At 52.4% G+C, this 22,264-nt stretch overlaps 1 protein-coding gene across 1 annotated transcript in view; it reads left to right on the top strand.

Moving 5' to 3' along the window:
* The window catches only part of SPTBN4 (spectrin beta, non-erythrocytic 4), a 73,686-nt gene that overhangs the window by 14,591 nt on the left and 36,831 nt on the right, over nt 1-22,264 (top strand). The window contains exons 4-17 of the mRNA XM_059906121.1: nt 164-337; nt 1,482-1,573; nt 2,859-2,939; nt 4,104-4,219; nt 6,949-7,061; nt 7,158-7,345; nt 7,420-7,537; nt 7,810-7,968; nt 8,680-8,982; nt 10,376-10,526; nt 13,499-14,435; nt 15,739-15,876; nt 18,457-19,207; nt 20,939-21,141. Coding sequence (XP_059762104.1) covers nt 164-337; nt 1,482-1,573; nt 2,859-2,939; nt 4,104-4,219; nt 6,949-7,061; nt 7,158-7,345; nt 7,420-7,537; nt 7,810-7,968; nt 8,680-8,982; nt 10,376-10,526; nt 13,499-14,435; nt 15,739-15,876; nt 18,457-19,207; nt 20,939-21,141 — 3,524 coding nt within the window. The remainder of the gene's footprint in view (nt 1-163; nt 338-1,481; nt 1,574-2,858; nt 2,940-4,103; nt 4,220-6,948; nt 7,062-7,157; nt 7,346-7,419; nt 7,538-7,809; nt 7,969-8,679; nt 8,983-10,375; nt 10,527-13,498; nt 14,436-15,738; nt 15,877-18,456; nt 19,208-20,938; nt 21,142-22,264) is intronic.

The following is a 22,264-nucleotide window of genomic DNA, read 5'->3' as shown; positions in this document are numbered from 1 at the left end:
GATTAGGTCCTGGGTCTTTGATAAGACCGAAGGGGCGTGGCCTGGACTTGGACATGGGGTTGGGGAGCGTAGTTATGGGGGTGGCCTTCTTTGGAAGGAGTGGGGTCGAGGGCACAGTGCTCTTGACCAGGTGCCGGATTTCCTAATGCCCCTGCCGCCCTAGCCAAGGCCCACGCGTGGTCGCATGAGGATCCACTCACTGGAAAATGTAGACAAGGCACTGCAGTTCCTGAAGGAGCAGCGTGTGCACCTGGAGAACGTGGGCTCACATGACATCGTGGACGGGAACCACCGACTGACCCTCGGGCTGGTCTGGACCATCATCCTCCGCTTCCAGGTGATCTCCAAGTGACCCCAGCCTAGCCCACCCCCCGGGGTGGGGCCTTAGGAGGGTGTCCCTCACCCACTCAATCAATCATTCCAAAAATATTCCTAATATGTTCCAGGAACCCTGTTTTTAAAAATCGTTATCACCACCATCATTATGATCCTCGTTTACATAGTTTTTACTCTCTTCTAAGCACTTGGCATTTAATATGCACAGCAACTCCATAAATTAGGTACTATTCATTATTCCATTTTACCAGTGAGGTAACTGAAGCCGAGGGACGTGAAGTAATATGCTCAAGATCACACAGCTAGGTAGTGGAGTTGGAACTGGAATCCAGGCAACCTTGCTCCAGTTCAGAAACAAAATAGACAAATTTTCTGTTTTATGGAGCAAGACATGGGCGGGGGGTTTAGACAGATAATAAATAAACACGTCAATGTGCAAACAAGACATGTATGGGAAAAGGATCAATTCTAGGCAGAGAAGTAAAAAGAGCTATGAGAAAAGAATAGATTATGATAAAGCAGTAAAAACGATCTAAAATATCCAGTTGATGGTGTTGCGATTTTAGCCTTGGTGACCAGAGAAGGGATCTCTGAGAAGCTGATGGCTGAATGAAGATGAAAGGAGAAAGCATTCCAGGCAGGGGGCACAGCAGATGCAAAGGCCCTGGGGTGGGAATGAGCTTGGCATGTTGCAGGTACAGAAAGACCAGTATGGCTAGAGACTAGGAGGCAGGGGGGAGACAGGGAGGAGTTGAGCTCAGAAGGGTCGGCAGGGCCTTGGTGATCTGTGATTAGCAACTTGATCTTACTCTGTCTGAGATGGGGAGAAATTAGAGAGTTTTATCAAGAGGAGGGGCATAATCAGATTTAGAAGGATCCCTCTGGGTTGGGGGTCATGGCCAAAATTGGGAGCTGGGAGCCCAAGGAAGAGACTGGAGCTGGACCACCGTGTGACCATAGGGAGGTGAAGAGGGGGCCAGGTAGGAAAGACTCTGGGAGGAGGGAGGAGTGGACATGCCATAAGGGTAGGGGAAGGGGAGAGAAGGTGCTCCCACCCTCAGCCTGAAGCTGCCTCTCCCATCTCCTCTGCCACTCCCAGGCTCAAGCCCTCCAGACCCCAACAGCCATGTTTTGTATCCTCACAGATTCAAGTCATCAGAATTGAGACTGAGGACAACAGAGAGACTCGTTCGGCCAAGGACGCGCTGCTCTTGTGGTGTCAGATGAAGACAGCTGGGTAAGCTCCCCAACCCCCAGGAGGCCAGGTAAGCCTAACCTCTGGGCTTCCCTCTGGGACAGGAGCGCAAGGGGCAGCCCAAATCCTCAGCATCAAAAGTTACATCTGAAATTAACAAACTGGTAGCAAACTCTTCCGACCTTGATGAATAAAACTGTATAACAATCCGGAAGGCCAGGTTCAAATTTAGAACTCGGACTCCTCAGGGAACAATGCCGGAAGGTGGTGGGCTGTCCCCATCCTGCTCCCTTCTCTCCCCCCATCTCGTCCTGCACCTCAAAAGGCCTCATGTGCACCTGGGTGGACCCCCGACCCTATTCCCAAGCTTTCCCCCGCCCCCCCACCCCTGAAAGCAGCCACCCCTTAGCCTAGGGGGGCACACACCAGGGCTCAGGCAGCTCAGGGTCCTGGTACCTTCAGTGGGGTTGGGAAGAGGGGCTCACAGACACCACCGGGCATGTCCCTGGTCCCCCTGCTGGGAGAGGCCTGACCTGAAACTGAAGTGCCCTCTGGAGAGCAGCCCTGGGAGGAAGGTGGGAGGGGCAGGTATGGATGCAGACTGGGCTTTCTCTGACTCTTATCCTCCTGGGGCTCTCTATCTGTCTTGCAATGCTATCTGTTCTTCCGTGTGTCTGTGTTTACCTCTATGTCTGCTTTTCCTTGTTCCAATCTCTCCCTCCCTCCTCTCTCCCCTCCTATATCTCTCTCCCCACTCCTTTCTTTCCCCATCTCTGTCTGTATCTTGCTCTCTCTCTCTGTCCGTTCCTCTTTTCTCCTTCTTTCCTTCTCTCCCTTATTCCCTCGGCCTCTCTCTCTTTCTTGCTCCTCTCCTGTCCCCTTCCCTCTCCCTCCCTCTCTCTTTCTTTTTCCATCTTCCTGGCTCTTTGTTTCTTTCTTTCCTTCCTTCCTTCTTTCTGTCTTTCTTTCTTTCCCCTCCCTTCCTTCCTTCCTTCCTCCTTCCTTCCTTCCTTTCCTTCCTTCCTTCCTTCCTTCCTTCCTTCCTTCCTTCCTTCCTTTCTTTCTCTTTCTCTCTCTTTCTTTCTTTCTTTTTTTCCTTTCTTTCTTTCTTCCTTATCTACTTATATATCATCTATATCTATCTACCCTTCTATCTACCTACCTATCATCTATCTTTTATCATCTATCTATCTCCTATCTATCTGTCTATCTATCTATCTATCCAACCATCCATCAATCCATCTCTGTTTGTCTGTCTCTCCCTTCCTGCCTCTTTCCTCCTGACTCTCTCCATCTCTGCCTCTGTCTCTCCCTTCCACGCTGCCAGTTACCCTGAGGTAAACATCCAGAATTTTACCACCAGCTGGCGGGACGGCTTGGCCTTCAATGCCCTCATTCACCGGCACAGGTACCACTTGGCCTGGGGCAGCCCTGCCCTGCACCCTACCCCCGCCCCCATCCCTCAAGTACACACCTGTACCCGGATGTATATAGATGACACACACAGACACAGGACCCACCCCCTTCACCTCTCTGCACACATACACATTTCCGTTCACACACATGCTCTAACACACACACTTACAGATGCACACACAGACCCCTGTCCGGGCCACATACCCTCTGCACACATGGAAACACGTGTGCCCTTGCACAGATGTGTGCACACAGGAACAGACTCATGCACATATATGGCTTCTACCTCTGCCTGCTGCTTGCATGCCCACAGGGTGGGCAGCTCACTCCCCCGGGATGGTCCACTCTGGCGTGTGCACAGCATCTCCTCCCATCAGAAAGTCCTTCCTCATGGTGAGCTCCCAGGCCTCCATCTGGCTCCCTGTGAACCCACCTATTCATACTTCAGGGCCCGGCGCTGAGCTGGCTGAGGAAGGGTACCCAGACAAATTACACCCACATCATGATTGACCATGTGACAGATTGGGGAAACTGAGGCCTAGACACTGGGAGGGACTTGCTCTAGTGTGAGGGAAGCCAGAACCCATATGTACACACTCATGCACATATGGGGAGACCCAGCCCCACCTACATACCCAGAAACCTGCAAGCTGTAACCAGGGTCCTGCTAACAAGGGGACCATTTACTGGGTGTACCAGCATTGGTCTAAGTGCTTTCCAATAAGTCATTAATATTCAGTGACCCTATGAGGCAGATGCTATTATTCTACCCATTTTACAAACGAGGAAACTGAGGCACAAAGCGATGCAGTAACTCAGCCAGAGAGACAGCCAGGAAATGGCCAAGCTAGGGCTTGGGTCAGCAGCGCTGGCTCCAGACCTCTACTTCCAAGCACTACATAATACTATACAGAGACGCACCCACGTAGACACGTGTGCGTCATGAAGTCAGATGTACATGTGCCCTCATGCAGCGCTCACACCCACAGCTAAGTGCTGTACAGACATGCACCAGCACACACAGCTTTCCCACTGGCCGGGTCGTGCTCCTCCTGCCCTCGCCCTGGGTGGGACTCAGACAAGGATGTCTTTTCATCCATTTGCCCACTGGCTTTGGAGCCTGCCTGCTGCCTGCCCTCTCTGTGCCCCTGCCCAGGCCCGATCTCGTGGACTTCAGCAAACTCACCAAGTCCAACGCCAACTACAACCTGCAGAGAGCTTTCCGCACGGCTGAGCAGCACCTGGGGCTGGCACGTCTGCTGGACCCTGAGGGTGAGCCCTGCATGGCCCCAGCCCACATTTCCTCTTGGGGGACTCCCAACCCCCCAAACTCAACCCCATCTGGCTGCAATATCATCCTAAACCCCAAGGCCATTTCAAATTCCAGCTCCCTCCCATCTCCCTCCCCTTCCTCATCTCCAATCCCACCTCCTTCCCATCCCCACATCTTCCACTTTCTCTATCTCTACCTCAAACCCAACCCCATCTCCATTCCTATGTTCAGCTTAACCCCCCTTCCCCAACCCCATCCTTAATCACCTCCCCACCAAACCCAACTCCCCTCTCTTCCTAACCCCGGCCCCATCCCTGAAGCCAACACCATCCCCAGCCCAACCTGCAGCACTGTCCTATTCCTATGCCCACCCCCCTCCCCGTCCCCAGCCCATCCCTTTGTCTGTCCCCATCCACAACTCTGTCCTCATCCCCAACCCCTTTCCCATTTTCAGTTTATTCCCAACCCCACTCCTGACTTCAACCTCATTTCCAGTCCATGATCTCACCCAATACCAACCCCCCATCTCTGGAATAATGGCCATAATCATACCCCACCAATCCCCCATATCTGGAATAAGGGTTGCTCCCTTTTTCTGAGCATCTACCATGTGCCAAGCACATGGCTGGGAATTGTATCAGCACTGTTCCCTTTCATCCTCACACTGACCTGGTTGGATAGAGGTCATCAATCCTGTTATAAAGTGATGGAAACAAAGGCTCAGAGATGTGAAGTCAGTAGCCCAGCGTCACACTGAAAACCCAGTAAACAGGACTTCCTGATTCCAGAATTCATGGTCTGAATCATTCCTCTACCTTGCCTCTTACAGTGCCTGACACATAGTAGGTGTTTATTGGATGTCAGTTTCATGAGATGAGGAAGAATAAGGGCAAAGTATAATGCTGTGCATTCAATGAGTAAATTAAAATGATAATCAGGATTTACTGAGTTTCTCCTCTGTGCCAGGTTATTCTCTCTAATACTGATAGTGTTTCTAGGTGGCTGGCATTGTGACTATCCTTACTGTAACAATGGGGAAACTGAGCTCAAAGAAGTTAGGTCTATTTTATAAGGCTATTCAATGAGTAAGTGGTTGAGCTGGGATTCAAGCTCAGGCTGCCTCCAAAGCCTGTGTCCTTGACCTCAAACTTCACATACCATTCATACACTTAGTGTATGTATTTATTGAGCTCCTACTGTGTGTTGGGCATGGAAGGAACAGTGGCAAAAGACAAGCATAGTCCTTGTCCTCATGGAGCTCAAACTCTAGGTAAGAACATAATCACATAAGGGAATATGTAATTATAAATTGTGATTCGTTCTAGGAGGAAATGATAACATGTTATGGGGAAGAATAATAGGAGGAGACCATCTCTAGACAGGATGAACAGAAGGCTTATTTGAGTAAACTTAAGTCGAGTGGAGCCCTGAAGGATGAGTGGGAGTTTGGCATGAAGAAAAGGAACAGTGTTTCAGACAGAACAGCATGTGCAAAGGCCCTGAGGTAGAAGGTAGAATAGTGTGTTCCAGAAATCATTATAGAGGGACGTCCCTGGTGGCACGGTGGTTAAGAATCCACTTGCCGGGCTTCCCTGGTGGTGCAGTGGTTGAGAATCTGCCTGCCAATGCAGGGGACACGGGTTCGAGCCCTGGTCTGGGAGGATCCCACATGCCGCGGAGCAATTAGGCCCGTGAGCCACAACTACTGAGCCTGCGCGTCTGGAGCCTGTGCTCCGCAACAAGAGAGGCCGCGATAGTGAGAGGCCCGCGCACCGCGATGAAGAGTGGCCCCCGCTTGCCACAACTAGAGGAAGCCCTAGCACAGAAACGAAGACCCAACACAGCCAAAAAAGTAAATAAATTAATTAATTAATTCTTAACCAAAAAAAATGCATTAAAAAAAAAAAAAAAAAAAAAGAATCCACTTGCCAGGGCTTCCCTGGTGGCGCAGTGGTTGAGAATCTGCCTGCCAATGCAGGGGACATGGGTTCGAGCCCTGGTCTGGGAAGATCCCACATGCGGCGGAGCAACTAGGCCCGTGAACCACAATTACTGAGCCTGAGCGTCTGGAGCCTGTTCTCCGCAACAACAGAGGCTGCGGTAGTGAGAGGCCCGCGCACCGCGATGAAGAGTGGCCCCCACTTGCCCCAACTAGAGAAAGCCCTCGCACAGAAACGAAGACCCAACACAGCCACAAATAAATAAATTAGTTAATTAATTAAAAAAAAAAAAAAAGAATCCGCTTGCCAGTGCAGGGGACATGGGTTTGAGCCCTGGTCTGGGAAGATCCCACATGCTGTGGAGCAACTAAGCCCGTGCACCACAACTACTGAGCCCATGAGCTGCAACTACTGAAGCCCACGCACCTAGAGCCCATGCTCCGCAACAAGAGAAGCCACCTTAATGAGAAAAAAACCTGCTGACTGCAAATAGAGAAAAGCCTGTGCACAGCAATGAAGACCCAAAGCAGCCAAAAAAAAAAAAAAAAAAAAAAAGAAATCATTATAGATAATTTCTCTATGGTGGTTTATACGTGTCAGGCACTATTTAATCCCATGAAGTAGATGCCCACTGGGCAGATTCAAAAACTGAGGAACAGAGAGGTTAGTTATCTTGCCCAAGGTCACACAGCAAGTAAGAGTGAGTTCTCCCTCCCACCACTTAATACCTTCAGTCTCTCTGTCAGAGCGCTCATCATCATGCTCCCTCACTCTCCTTTAATCATCAGATGTCAACATGGAGGCTCCGGATGAGAAGTCCATCATCACCTATGTGGTCTCTTTCTACCATTACTTCTCTAAGATGAAGGCTCTGGCTGTGGAGGGGAAGCGAATTGGGAAGGTAAGAGGAGCCAAGGAATGGGGAGGGTGGGAGCCTGGGAACCATATGGGGGCATATCTGGGATGAGGCTGACCCCACCTTCCTTTGCCGGGTCAGGTCCTGGACCAGGTGTTGGAGGTGGGGAAGATCATTGAGCGCTACGAGGAGCTGGCAGCCGAGCTGCTGGCCTGGATCCACCGCACCGTGGGCCTCATCAGCAACCAGAAGTTTGCCAACTCATTGAGTGGGGTGCAGCAGCAGCTTCAGGCTTTCACAGCCTATTGCACACTGGAGAAGCCCGTCAAGTGAGGCCCAGCTCAGGAGGGAGGGTAGCAGGTGGAGGTGTGGAGGCAGGGCTCCTGAGCTCAGGCCCCTTCAGGTTTCAGGAGAAGGGGAACCTGGAGGTGCTGCTCTTCAGCATCCAGAGCAAATTGCGTGCCAGCAACCGTCGCCTCTACGTGCCCCGGGAGGGCTGTGGCATCTGGGATATTGACAAGGTGAGGCTGAGGATGTAGGGGAGAGGAAGGGTTGCTCTGTGAAGTTGTGTAGGTTGTGCACTGCTCAAGGGAGCCATTCACATTGCAGACATCATGGACTGGATATTCATTCTGATGGGTTTTCCATCAGTAAAGGGTCCCGAGGAAGCAACATTTTCTTCCAATCTGCACAAAGGTGCCATAAGTGCTAGGAGTGACCTCAAATAGAGAAGCCAGGACCATTAAACTGTGGGCAGTTGTTGGAATCTGACTGCCTCCTCCTGCCTCCTTAGGCATGGGGACAGCTGGAGAAGGCAGAACATGAGCGGGAGGCCGCCCTACGGGCTGAGCTGATCCGGCAGGAGAAGCTGGAACTACTAGCCCAGAGGTTTGACCACAAGGTGGCTATGCGGGAGAGCTGGCTGAATGAGAACCAGCGCCTGGTCTCCCAGGTACAGGGCGTAGGGCTTGGCTCCGGGGGAAAGGGAGGGAGGGTGGCGCTGATGGCCCTGGGACCAGAGAGACTTGATCTCCTAAGCAACAGAGAAGTGTTGGATTAGTCTCCTAGGTGACAAATGAAGGTGGGAGGGGAGAATTGGTTTCCTAAGTGTTTGGCGGGGGAGGGGTGTGGGCCTGCTCTCCAGGGTAATAGGAGGGTGAGACTGGTCTCCAGGGTAACTAGAGAGGACAGAATAGGGAGAGTATTTAATTATCTCTTAAGTGACAAAGGAGGTTGTTATCTGGTGTCCAGGGTAACTCAGGAGGATAGAATTGGTCTCCTAAGTAACAGGATATGGTAGGCCTGGTCCCTAGTCTCTAAGGAAATGGAAGGATGGGGCCTATTTCCTGGGTAACAAGTTTAGGGTTAGAGATGTAACAGGGAAGGGTGGAGCTGGTCTCCAGGGTAACTGTGGATGGTGGAGCTGGTCTCCAGGGTAACTGGGGATGGTGGGGCTTGTCTCCAGGGTAACAGGGAAGGGTGGAGCTGGTCTCCAGGGTAACTTGAGGTGGTGGGGCTGGTCTCCAGGGTAACAGAGAAGGATGGGACTGGTCTCCAGAGTAACAGGAGCCGGTGGGGGAGTTTCCAGGGTCACACAGGCTCAAGGTAACAGGTTGACTGCTGAGGCAACGTGGATGAGTGTCTGTGGCCTGCCCTGCCCCAGGACAACTTTGGGTATGAGCTGCCAGCAGTGGAGGCAGCCATGAAGAAGCATGAAGCGATTGAGGCAGACATTGCAGCCTATGAGGAGCGGGTGCAGGGCGTGGCAGAGCTGGCCCAGGCATTGGCGATTGAAGGCTACTATGATGCCCGCCGAGTGGCAGCCCAGCGTGACAGTGTCCTGCGGCAGTGGGCCCTGCTGACTGGGCTGGTAGGTGCCCGGCGGACACGGCTTGAGCAGAACCTGGCCCTGCAGAAAGTCTTCCAGGAGATGGTGTACATGGTGGACTGGATGGAGGAGATGCAGGTAGGGGCCAGATCGGGGGCCAGTGATGGGCGTGGCCTGCCAGGAGGGGAGGAGAGGGTATACACATGGAAAGAGCTGTCAGAGATGGAGAGGGAAGGGGAGAGAGACAGAAAGAGGTAAAGAGAAAGGGGGGCAGAAAGAAAGAGTGAAAGATACAGAGAGAGACAGAGAGGCAGAAAAAGAAAGTGTGAGAAAGAGAGAAAAATATCTGGAGAAATAGATAAAAATACACAGTAATATGGAGACAGAGTGAGTCAGGGACAGACAGAGACAGAGAGATGAAGTCAGAGGAAGATCACGACAGTTTGAAAGAGAAATCAGAGAAAGAAAGAGAGAGGGCTGGAGAAGCAGACCCAAAGGTAGCAGCAGAAATCTAAATGGCTACAGAGAAAGACAACATAGGAAGATGGAATCCATGTGAGAAAGAGAGAGACCTACTGGAGATAGATAGACAGATACAGAGCAAGATGGAGATAAGAAGGATGGAAGCAAAGAGAGAGAGAGAGAGATACAGACACGAAGAGAGACATGGAGGGACTTCCCTGGCGTCCAGTAGGTAAGACTCCATGCTCCCAATGCAGGGGGCCCAGGTTCGATCCCTGGTCAGGGAACTAGATCCCACATGCTGCAACGGAAGATCCCGCATGCCACACCTAAGACCCAGCACAGCCAAATAAATAAATAAATATTTTTTTAAAGATTAATTAATTATTTTTGGCTGCGTCGGGTCTTAGTTGAGGCATGCCGGATCTTTCGTTGCGGCGCTCGGGCTTCTCTCTAGTTGTGGCATGAGGGTTTTCTCTTCTCTAGTTGTGGCGCACAGGCTTCAGGGCGCATGGGCTCTGTAGTTGTGGTGTGTGGGCTCTGTAGTTTTGTGGCACGCAGGCTCTCTAGTTGAGATGTGTGAGCTCAGTAGTTGTGGTGCGGGCTTAGTTGCCCCGCGGCATGTAGGATCTTAGTTCCCTGACCAGGGATCAAACCTGCGTCCCCTGCATTGGAAGGTGGATTCTTTATCACTGGACCACCAGGGAAGTCCCAATATTTTTTTTAAGAAGAGAGAGAGACATGGAAAGAAAGAGATAGAGGTCGAGATGGAGACAGAAGTGTAAATGAGAAAGGGGGGAAGGCAAAGAGAGACAGAAGAAGGGGGAGATGAAGGCATAGAGAGGGAGACACGATGACATAGACAGAGCCCAGAATTGTGGAGACGATGAGAGATGGAACATCCAGAGAGACAGAGATGGAGAGAGATGATGACAGACACACGGAGACTGAGACAGATCAGAGTTCCAGTGATGGAGTAGAGAAGCAGAGGGCTGGCATGGGCGATGGGGGGGGGGAGTGGCCTAAGGGCCAATGCCAAAAATATACTCAGGGCTGCCCCTACTTGTAGGCTCAGCTGCTGTCCCGGGAGTGTGGGCAGCACCTGGTGGAGGCAGAGGACCTGTTGCAGAAGCATGGACTGCTGGAGGGGGACATCTCGGCCCAGAGTGAGCGCGTGGAGGCGCTCAATGCTGCTGCCCTGCGTTTCTCCCAGCTTCAGGGTGAGTCTGAGCTTGGGGATTGGGGTGGAGACTTTCAGGGCTGGTGCTAATAGAAGCAGAATGTCTCCTGAGAGACAGAATGAGGGAGTGAGCTCCCCATCTTTGGAGGCATCCAAGCACCAACTAGGATCACACTCCATCAGGGATATCACATGGGAAATTAGTGCCTTGAGTGAGAGGTTGGACCACATGACTTCTTCCTGCTTTGAGATTCTGCAGTAATAGTTCACGTTTCTTGAGCACTTGTTATGTGCTAAGCCTTTCACAGCTGATCTCAGTGAATACCATAAAAAGACTGGGTAAGGTAATTATTGTCAAGGCCTGTTTAGCATCAAGTGATAGAAACTCAATTCAATTCACTTAAGGAGGAAAGGGGAATGTACTGGCTGATGTAACTAAATGTGCAGGAAAGGATGAGTTTTGCTTCAGGTATGGCTGGATCCAGGGATAGTTCAGTGATGCTTTTAAGACTCCATCTGTCTCTGACTCCAGTCCTTATGTTTGTGTCACTATTGGGCTGTCCCTCCCCTTGTGGTGTAAATCTGGGATCATCCAGCAGCTTCGCAGACCCAGCAAGAGACAGGCTCCTTTCTCTCAATATTCTGGCAAAAGGTCCAAGGAAAGTTTTCATTAGCCCACTGTGGGTCCCGTTCCCATCACTCAGCCAAGCATTATGGCCCCAGGCTATCCAGTGATCTAATTGGCCACATCTATGTGACATGCCCTCCCAGAGCCAAGAGTGGGGTCAGCTCCCTCCAAAGACATGAACTGAGAAGGAGGGGGTTGGGGTGCCATTAGCAGAAGCAGGGACATGGATGCTGATAGGCAAAACCCAGACTGGCTCTAAAAACGTTCTCATTTTACTGATGTCAACGCCCTCCAGCCAAAGACCACCGGGAACCCTGCTGTAGTCAAACCAAGCTGGGTTTTTTGGTTCTTTGCACACACGAGGGGAACCATGGGGCATCTTAGTAAGAGGATGTTAAGAGGGGCTTGTTATAGGATGTGGGTTTGTGTTAGGTGATTTGGGATGATTTAACATAGTGGGTTTTGCTGCAGATTGGATGCTGTCAGGAAGTGGGGGTAATTAGATGATTGCGCATCTTAATCATTTTTATCCAGGTAGTGGGAGGAACAGGATTGGCAGGAGTGGTTCACCTTGGCCAGGTGAGGGGGCGGGCAGGGGGGTGGCCGTTTTTGTGGTTTGCACAGTGACTTTGTTTTGGGTGCTCTCAGACGTGACTGTGGAACGGTCTTGTCTTCGTCCCGCTCCATCCCTGTTGCAGAGTGGTCCTGTCTGATGTTGTATCCTGTGCAACCGTGTATGAGTGCTGACAGCATCAGGGCTGCTTTTTTCTTTCTCACCGATGAGGACACTGAGGCCCAGAGCCGCAGAGCTGATCAGAGAGAGGGTTTGGAGGCTGGTCTGTCTCACTCCTTTATCTGGAGCCATGGCCCTTGGGAATCCTGGAGCATTGTTAGGAAAGGAAGAGGCTGTCCAGCTTGCAGGATGGTCAGGGGTTTCTCACCCTCATGGACTGGGTCATGTCCTAAGAGCAGATGTTGAGGTCTCCTTCCAAGCCCCAGTGCAGACATTCCCATCCTAGCTCAGCCCATCACCAACCTCATGACCCCACGAGACACTGTCGGGACCCTCTCCTTCATCTTCACTCTTCATCCTCATTCTTACAGATGTTTGTCAAGGAAGCTCCCTTGGTCTTTTCCTTGTGAGGTCTCGGTGCCTGGTGACAATGCGCCAGCAGCACCGTGGAAACAGCAAAGACGCTAGTGTGGGGTGTGTGTTGTCATGGTGACGGGAGGCAGCGCTGTCTGATAAGTGGTCCAGAGTGTGGCGTCCTGCTCGACTACTTCTTAGCTGATCCTGGGCAAGTAGCTTCCCTCCCTGGGTGTGAGTTTCTTCATCTGCAAGATGGGGCTAAGGAGGATACTGGCCTCGTAGAATGGTTGTGAGAATTAAATGACAGTGTGTCAGAGTAAGGGCCAGATACATGGATGCTGTTGATGTTTATTATTCAGTTGGATGCCTCCGTATTTGGGTCAATTTCAGTGAATGTCCAGAAATGCAGAAATCCCACAGGCCATCTAGGGCAGTGTCTCTCATACTGTTTTGACCCAGTAAGAAATACATTTACCTCATGACCCAGAGTTCACAGGCACACGTGCAGACACACACACACACACAGACACACAGAGACACAAAGTCTTTATAAAACAATGCTTCCCCTTACCTCTGATATTTTCTGTTCATTCTATTCCATTTCATTAAAGAAATGCTGGCTGCAACCCATTAAGTTAATCTCACAGTTCTCAGTCACAAACCAGAGGTCCAGGAGGAAGGTGAAATATTTGAAGACAAAAAAGGAGTTTAGGTCATCACTGGGTTAATAGATAAGGTGACAGAGGATGAGAGAGGGAACCCAGAAGCATAGCTTAAGAGTAGAGAAGTTTCATCTGGTCCATTTTTGAAGGGAAAACACTGTATATTTACACTAAAATATACACATTGTAGGATTCTCTGAATCTCTGTTTCCATTCATCATTCAATCAGTAAGTCACCGTTTTCAGTAGGTGACTGCTCTGGGCTCCACCCTGTGCTGGGCAGTGGTGGGGACATGGTGTGCTGGAGACAGTCCCTGGCCCTGTCCTTACAGGGCTCCCAGTCTAGTAGGGGAGACAGACTGTCAGTGACGGCCCAGAGAGTTCAGAGCTGGGTGAAGGAGTCACAGGCAGAGTGGTCCGGGCTGGGATGGGAAGCAGAGAAGCCTGGGAGAGCCAGAGAAGGTGCCTGCTCCAGATTTGGGGTGTCAGAGAAAGCTGCCTGGAGGAGGGGAGGTGTAACCTGGCATCTGATGAAGTCGGGCCAAGGACTAGGCAGGTAGCCTTGTACCACCCTCTCTTGGACGCCCCCTGGCCCGTGCCCAACCCGGGATCTGTCCCTTTTTCTGGTCCAGGTTACCAGCCCTGCGATCCGCAGGTCATCTGCAACCGCGTGAACCACGTGCACGGCTGTCTGGCGGAGCTGCAGGAGCGGGCGGCTGGGCGGCGCGCGGAACTGGAGGCCTCGCGCAGCCTGTGGGCGCTGCTGCAGGAGCTGGAGGAGGCCGAGAGCTGGGCCCGCGACAAGGAGCGCCTCCTAGAGGCGGCGGGCGGCGGCGGCGGCGGCGCGGCGGGCGCGGCGGGCGGCGCCCACGACCTGTACAGCACCGCGCGCCTCCTGGCTCAGCACAAGATCCTGCAGGGCGAGGTGGGCGGGCGGCGGGCGCTGCTGCAGCAGGCCCTGCGGCGCGGCGAGGAGCTGGCCGCGGCCGGTGGCGCCGTGGGCCCGGGCGCCGAGACGGTGCACCTGGCGGGCCTGGCGGAGCGCGCGGCGAGCGCGCGGCGGCGCTGGCAGCGGCTGGAAGAGGCGGTGGCGCGGCGCGAGCGGCGGCTGCAGGAGGCGCGGGCGCTGCACCAGTTCGGTGCTGACCTCGACGGGCTCCTGGACTGGCTCCGCGACGCCTACCGCCTAGCAGCCGCGGGCGACTTCGGCCACGACGAAGCATCCAGCCGCCGCCTGGCCCGCCAGCACCGCGCGCTCACCGGGGAGGTGGAGGCGCATCGCGGGCCCGTGGGCGGCCTGCGGCGTCAGCTGGCGACACTGGGGGGCGCCAGCGGCGCCGGGCCACTGGTGGTGGCATTGCAGGTGCGCGTGGTGGAGGCCGAGCAGCTGTTCTCCGAGGTGACCGAGGTGGCTGCTCTGCGGCGCCAGTGGCTGCGGGATGCCCTCGCTGTCTACCGCATGTTCGGCGAGGTGCACGCGTGCGAGCTGTGGATCGGTGAGAAGGAGCAGTGGCTGCTCGCCATGCGTGTGCCCGATTCACTCGACGACGTCGAGGTGGTGCAGCACAGGTGAGCGCGCCCTGGTGGGATTCCCCGGTCCGCTTCCTCCCGCACACAGTCTCGCCTTCCTTGGTTCAACAGTTCCCATGTCCACTCACCTGGAACCGGGGGTTCCAGTAAAATGGGAATATTAGTCCCAAGCTCACAGGCTACTGGAGAACAATAAATGACTTAGTATGTGCAAACTACTTAGCAAATGCCTGGGTCCGGGGAGCGTTCCATGAGCGGCTGCTATTATTACTAGGAGGCTTATAGTCACCTGGCACGAAATTAACCTGAGCTCCCCAAGGGGTGTCCCAGCCTGACCCCTCTCCCTGGGACTCCCACTGCCCTTGCATAGATGTTACCTCCCTAGCTATAAAATTGTTCTGACCCTTGTCACTTTCTCTTCCCTCACCCCACTTCACATTTCTTCATAGCAGTTACCACCATGTGACACATTAGATACTGATTTGTCTGTTGGCAGATTTAGAAATGGGTTGTTAACATAGTGGATGAACCCTCTGCACCTCTCTCTCCCAGCATGTTCATCCATCTACTCATTCAGTGGGTACTTACTGAGCTCCTGCCCTGCTCCAGGTCTTGGGCTGAGCATTGCTGGAAACACAGGCCTGGTCCCCGCTGTTACTGTGCCCACAGTTACCCAAGCCACAGCCTTGGGCGTTGTTTTAAACAAGGGAGGACCATGGCCAGCTTAAAACAGATTTCCCTGGTTGCCATGTGGAGCGTAGGTTGGAGGGGGTGAGAATGGTGGCTGGGAGCCCAGAGAGGCAGCTGGGGTGAGGATTCAGGTAGGAGAGGACAGGACTGGACCAGGGCTGGAGCCCAAGTAGACAGGCCATGGGGGCAGACAGGCTTGGGGGGAGTGTTTGTCCAAAACAGAGCCCAGGGAATGGGGGTGGGGGCTGTCCGTGAGATGGAGACCCAGAGGAAGAACAAATTGGGGGAGATGTTGAAGCTAGTGAGGACCCTGGAGGAGATGCACAGCAGGCTTTAATGTTGGAGACAGGTTCAAAAGGAATGAGGTTGAAGCTGGAGACAGATGTGTGAGTGATGGGTTCAGGGGCAAGGACTGTGGGAGTGTGTGAGATGGGCCAGGCAGGATGTGAGGGAAAGCTCAGAGGGCCCAGGACAGAGCCCTGAGGAATCTAACATTTAAGTGGCAGGTAGAAGAAGAGGAGCCAGCAAAGGAGCCTGAGGAGGTGAGGTTGGAGAGTTAGGAGAAGAACCAGGGGAAGGCAGCTTCCCAAAAGCCAGTGAACAGGTCCCCAGGGTCCAGGCCTCTCTGAGCACGTCCATCCTTCTTCCGCAGATTTGAGAGTCTGGACCAGGAGATGAACAGTCTGATGGACCGTGTCCTGGATGTGAACCACACAGTTCAGGAACTGGTGGAAGGAGGCCACCCCAGCTCAGAGGAGGTGCGCTCCTGCCAGGACCACCTCAACAGCAGGTAGGTGAGGCCTGGGGCTGGAAGTTCTTCTAGGTATCCCACACCAGTTCTTCCCATCATTCTTTTCCTCATTCACCAACTGTAGAAGTCAAGAACGTGCACTTTCAAATCCCTGAGATAAGGGCCATCTAGTAAATTAGCAAAATCTTGAAAAAAATTAAAATACCCAGTGCTAGTGGTGATGTGGTAAAATGAGGACACAATACATTTCAATGGGGTATTAATTTACTTGTTCAGAAATGATTTATTGAGTATCCACTATCTGCCAGGAAATTTTCCAAGCACTTTTGTTTTATCTCCCAATATCCCAATTTCCATAGTAAAGTTTCCAGAATTCAGAACTCTTTAAGAATAGCAACAAATTAAATCTTTCCCGCTCGAACACTGCCAGTAGTTCTTGCAAGGTAGGGTTCATGGATAAAGACACAGATCCAGAGAGGTGAAATCCTTATTCAAGCTTACTCAGTCTAGTAAGTAGGAGTCAAACCCAGTTCTGCCTGAATCCAGAACTGGGGCTCTTGATCATATATATATATTCAGTCTTCCCAGCAATTCTGTGGGGTGTAAATTACCCATGTGAGAGAGGAGGAAATGGGGGCTCAGAGAGGTGAAGGTGGCCTGAGGTCACATGGCAAGTTATGGGGATCAAGCCTGGAATTGTCTGACTCCAAAGATTGTGCCCTTAACTGCTGTGCTGGAAGATCCCAATATCCAGTGATTTCCAAGTCTCTGTAGACTCAACAATCCCAGGGCACCAGGACCTAAAAAGATAATGACAGCAATAGTGATTTACGGCATTTAGTGAGATGATGTGCTACGTGCTTTAGCCACATGAACTCATTAAACACCCAATGAAGTGGACATAATTATCCCCATTCTCCAAATAAGGAAACAGGATCAGAGATGGAAATGATTTGCCCAAGTTCACGTGGCAAATCTGGCCAGAGCAGAACTTGAACTTGAGTCCTTCTGATTTCAGAGTCTTAATTTCTGCCCTTGTGGTGTGTCCATTCTAGAGGTGACAGAGAGTTCACAAATAGACTAATATGTGAACAAGATATTTAGAGAGTTTTAAGGATTTATGCAGGAAATAGAGTGACCTGGTAGGGCATAACTGGAGCTTGGGGGTGATTTTAGATCTTGTGGTCAGCCATAACATTTTGAGCTGGGCCCTCAAAGGGGATGAGAAGGCAGCCAAGGAAGGTCCCCCCATCAGGTGGGTCCTCCAGGTGAGGGACCCGGGGGGCTCGGGTGGACCTGGGGGAAGCCCTTTTCCTTCAGCTTCCCTGAGAAGGGAGGGCAGCCTGCTTTGGGGCCACTTCCCTGGGGGCTGACTGAGAAAAGGATTTCAGGATGGTGAGGGCAGAGCTTAAAAAAAAGGGGTGGGGGGAACGAGAAGGATCCAGCCACAGGAAGAGTACATATGGGGGAGGGGAGGGAGGGTACAGAGCATTCCAGGCAGGGAGCACAGCCAAGGCAAAGGCCCTGATATGGTCTTCGGGACCATATCAAGTCCCCAGATCAATAGTGGGGACTATTATCCCCATTCAATAATAGTAGCTAACAGGTTCTGTTTTAAGCACTTCACAAACCATAACTCATTTGACTCTCACAACACCCCTATGAGGTAGGTACTGTGCTATGTCCATTTTACTGGTGGGGAAACTGAGGCACAGAGAAAGTTACTAACCAAAGGGTACATAGCTCAGATTTGACTTTGAGCCTGACACAGCCAGGCAGTCTGGCTCGGATTCTGTACTTATAAACTGGACCATACACTGCCTATGAAAGGGGACTGAGGCCCAGAGAAATATCATCACTTGCCTGAAGGCACAGGGCAATGCGTAATTTTCCCCATTTATTTATTTTGGAATAAAACAGGTTTGCCTTAGCACCTGGCTTATAGTACACGCTCAGTAACTATTCATTGCATCCAACGTATTATCTGATGTCATAAGCCAGCAGTTCCCACACTCTTTGGTTTCAGAACACTTTGCACTCTTAAAAACTATTAAGGACCCCAAAGAGCTTGTTTTAGTGGGTTATATCTATCAGTATTGACTATATTAGAAATTAACACTGAGTAATTTAAAAATATTACGTCGTTAAAAATAACAATAATAAACATAGCTAACATGTTTTAATGAAAAAAAACCTTTCAAAACAAAAAAAATGTAGCGAGAAGGATGGCGTTGTTCTGCGTTTTTGCACATCTGTTTAATGTCTGGCTTAAGAGAAGGCAGCTGAGTTCTCAGGTCTGCTTCTGCAGTCAGTCTTTGTCCTGCAGCCTCTGGAAAACTCCACTGTACACTCGGGACAGAATGAAAGTGAAAAGGCAAATAGCATCTTAGCATTTTGATGAAGATAATTTTGCCCTTGCTCAGATTACATTTTGAGAACCGCTGTTCTAAGCAAATGTACCCGGTAGAGTCCATTTTACACAGACAGAAACTGGGGCTCGGTGAGATAAGGTGACATTCCAAGGTCACACAGTGGCTGGGTTCTACCTAGGGTCGATGGGCCCTCCACACCCAAGAGGGGTCTCCGTCCTCCTTAAGCCGCCCTGCTTCCCCTGGGCAGGTGGAACCGCATCGTGGAGCTGGCGGAACAACGCAAGGAGGAGGTGAACGCGGTGCTGCTGGTGGAGAACCACCTGCTGGAGGTAGCGGAGGTGCGCGCCCAGGTGCGCGAGAAGCGGAGGGCTGTGGAGAGCGCGCCCCGCGCGGGCGGCGCCTTGCAGTGGCGCATCAGCGGCCTGGAGGCTGCTCTGCAAGCGCTAGAGCCGCGCCAGGCGGCCCTCCAGGAGGAGGCGGCCCTGCTGGCTGTGCGCTTCCCGGCTCAGGCTGCCCGGCTGCATCAGGGTGCCGAGGAACTGGGCGCCGAGTGGGGCGCGTTGGCTAGCGCGGCTCAGGCCTGTGGCGAGGCGGTGGCGGCGGCCGGGCGCCTACAGCGCTTCCTGCACGACCTGGACGCTTTCCTGGACTGGCTGGTGCGCGCCCAGGAGACGGCGGGCGGCGGCGAGGGGCCCCTGCCCGGCAGCCTGGAAGAGGCGGACGCGCTGCTGGCGCGCCACGCCGCCCTCAAGGAGGAAGTGGACCAGCGCGAGGAGGACTTCGCGCGCATCGTGGCGGCCAGCGAGGCACTGCTGGCGGGCGACGGCACCGAGCTGGGCCCGGGCCTGGCACTCGACGAGTGGCTGCCGCACCTCGAACTTGGCTGGCACAAGCTGCTCGGCTTGTGGGAGGCGCGCAGGGAGGCGCTGGTCCAGGCGCACATCTACCAGCTCTTTCTACGCGACCTACGCCAGGCGCGGGCGGTGCTGCGCAACCAGGTGCCCGCTTCGGGGTTGACGCGGGTGGGGGTCTGAGGCCGCGGGGGATTTCGGGGACAGGGAAATGTGTGGAGGAGTGTGTCTGCGGGGACCACTGGCTTCGTGGCTTATCTGCTGTCAGCGGCGGAGTGTGTGTGTGTGTGTGTGTGTGTGTGTGTGTGGCAGGTATCTGATACGGATGGCTGGGTTTGTGGAGCATCCGGTGTGAACATGTGTGGGTGGGTGTGTAACAGAATTTGAGGATTACGATGTGTGGGGTGGCGTCTTAGTTTAGGTGACTAACAGTTTGTGGACTATTCTAAGTAATGCATTTGGGTGTTCATTGGAGCGGCTTCTTGGGTCTGTGGATTGTCTGGAAGGAAATAAGAGTATGAGGTTGATTGGTGATGGTTAATGGGGTTTAAAGAAGATCTTGGGGTGGAAAACAGAGGATGAAGACTATGGTAGAGGGAATTCAGGCTGAGAGATTATTAGGGTCAGTAAATGATGGTGGATTAAGTGGTTCTGGGGACTTAAATTAGCAGATTATCTTCTTATTGGGAATGGCAATTTGCAGATTCTCTGGAGAGGGTAACTGCCTTTATGGCTTGAGGAATCAAGTGCCATGGTTATCTGGGAACAGCTGATCCATTTGGGGGATCTTTCTGGGATGGGAACCAAATTTGAGGATTTGGACAAGATGGAACACCCAGTTTTCAGATTGTCCAAGAGTAGGTACCAGCTTTTAGGGATCATTTTATTTATTTATTTGGCTGCATCAGGTCTTAGTTGCGGCCCGCGGGATGCAGGATTTTTCATTGTGGCATGGGCTTCTCTCTAGTTGTGGTGCGCGGGTTCCAGAGCGCGTGGGCTCTGTAGTTTGCAGCACACGGTCTCTCTAGTTGAGGCGCGCGAGCTCAGAAGTTGTGGCATGCGGGCTTAGTTGCCCCATGGCATGTGGGATCCCAGTTCCTTGAGCAGGGATCGAACCTGCGTCCCCTGCATTGCAAGGTGGATTCTTTACCACTGGACCACCAGGGAAGTCCCTAGGGATCATTTTAGAAAGCATGACTACCTGTGCTGGTTATCTAGAGAAAGCTGACCCAGTTAGAGGATTATCTGGAGAAACAAACAGGGCCCCTGGAATCATGAGGTTACTAAACAATGGAGCTGAGGTGGCCTTGAGAGATCCTTTCTGATCCACCCATTTTACCAGTTAGAAAACTAACCCCAGAGAGGGAAAGAACTTCCTTGAAGTCACACAGGACCCAGGTCAGTCTTCATCAATTAACCAAATATTTACTGAGTGCCTCCTCTGTGCCAGGCAATATTCTGCGGCTGAGCACAGAGGAAACAAAACACAAAATCCCACCCTCGTGTGGCTGGCATTCTAGTGTGTATGTGTGTATATGTGGGGGAGGAGATGATAAACAAGTAATAGCATATATAATATCATGTCAGGTATATGCTATGAAAAATAATAAAGCAGGATAAAGGGATATGGCTGGGGGAGGAGGATGTTATTTTTGACAGATGGTCAGAGACCTGAAGAAAGTGAAAGAGCCAGCCGTGGGGCTATCTGGAGGGACCAGCATGGGAAAAGGATCTGAAGTGGGACCATGCCTGGCGTGTTCAATGCTAGAACACAGTGAGCAAGGGAGAGGAAAGTGGTGGCAAGGCAGGCTGGCAGCCTCTCCCTGGTCCTGGAATGAAGCAGGGCTAAACGGAGCATCACCCCTCCCCCATTCCCAGGAGATGGCACTGTCGGGTCTGGACCTGCCGGGCACCGTGGAGTCGGTGGAGGAGGCACTGAAACGGCACCGGGATTTTCTCACCACGATGGAGCTGAACCAGCAGAAGATGCAGGTGGCCGTGCAGGCTGCTGAGAGCCTGCTGAGACAGGGCAACGCCTACGGGGAGCAGGCCCAGGAGGCCGTGACTCTGCTGCTGGAGAAGTAGGTCCCTCAGACCCCAGGGGCACAGGGGGTGGGATCTCGGCACAGGGGAGGGGCGAGGAGGCCAGAATTCCCTTTCTTTCCATCACATTTCTGCTCTTCTGTCTCTCTCTTTTTTTTTTTCTTGGCCATGCCACGCTGCTTGCGGGATCTTAGTTTCCCGACCAGAGATCGAACCCATGCCCCCTGCAATGGAAGCGTGGAGCCCTAACCACTGGACTTCCAGGGAATTCCCTCTCTGTGTCTTTGATTTCTATTTAATTCCATATTGCTTTAGATTCTATTTAAACTGATGATCTGTGAAAAGGTAACTTATGGTTGATAACCCAAAAGCTGCAAAAGGATATACAATGAAAAGTTTCTCTCCCAAGCCTGCCCTCAGCCTGGGATAGCCGGACTGGTTGTTAAAATGTTAACATCTGCTGTGTGCCAGGCACTATTCTAAGCCCTGAACAAAACAGCAGCCCCTCCCTGTCGCAAAAAAAAAACAAACAACCCAGCCCTCAAGCAGAGTCCTTTATAGGATTTCCTTCAGGCCCACTTCTTTTTTTAAAAAATTTATTTATTTTTGGCTGTGTTGGGTCTTCGTTTCTGTGCGAGGGCTTTCTCTAGTTGCAGCGAGTGGGGGCCACTCTTCATCGCAGTGCGCGGGCCTCTCACTGTCGCGGCCTCTCTTGTTGCGGAGCACAGGCTCCAGACGCGCAGGCTCAGTAGTTGTGGCTCACAGGCCCAGTTGCTCCGTGGCATGTGGGATCTTCCCAGACCAGGGCTCGAACCCGTGTCCCCTGCATTGGCAGGCAGATTCTCAACCACTGCACCACCAAGGAAGCCCAGGCCCACTTCTTTCTGTCCGTCATTGTTGCTGTTTCTGCCCGTCCTGGTGACCCCAGCTTTCTCCTCTCTGGCCTGAGCGAGGCAGGAAGAGAGCCCAGTGCTGCTCTAGCCTCTGTCTCCTGATGGAAATCATACCCAGTCCCTCCACCACCATCCACAGCCCCGAGGCCCCAGCCCCTTGTCTTTTCGGTCTCCGGCGTCTTTTTTTCCCTAAATTCATTTGGGACAAGGTTGGAGTTTCCTAAAGGATAACTTTTATGGAGATTCTCATCCTGAGGATGCAAATTCA

The sequence above is a fragment of the Balaenoptera ricei genome, chromosome 19 (genome assembly GCF_028023285.1).
Source record: "Balaenoptera ricei isolate mBalRic1 chromosome 19, mBalRic1.hap2, whole genome shotgun sequence".
NCBI classification, from domain to species: domain Eukaryota; kingdom Metazoa; phylum Chordata; class Mammalia; order Artiodactyla; family Balaenopteridae; genus Balaenoptera; species Balaenoptera ricei.
This window is presented reverse-complemented; position numbering and strand designations above follow the sequence as displayed.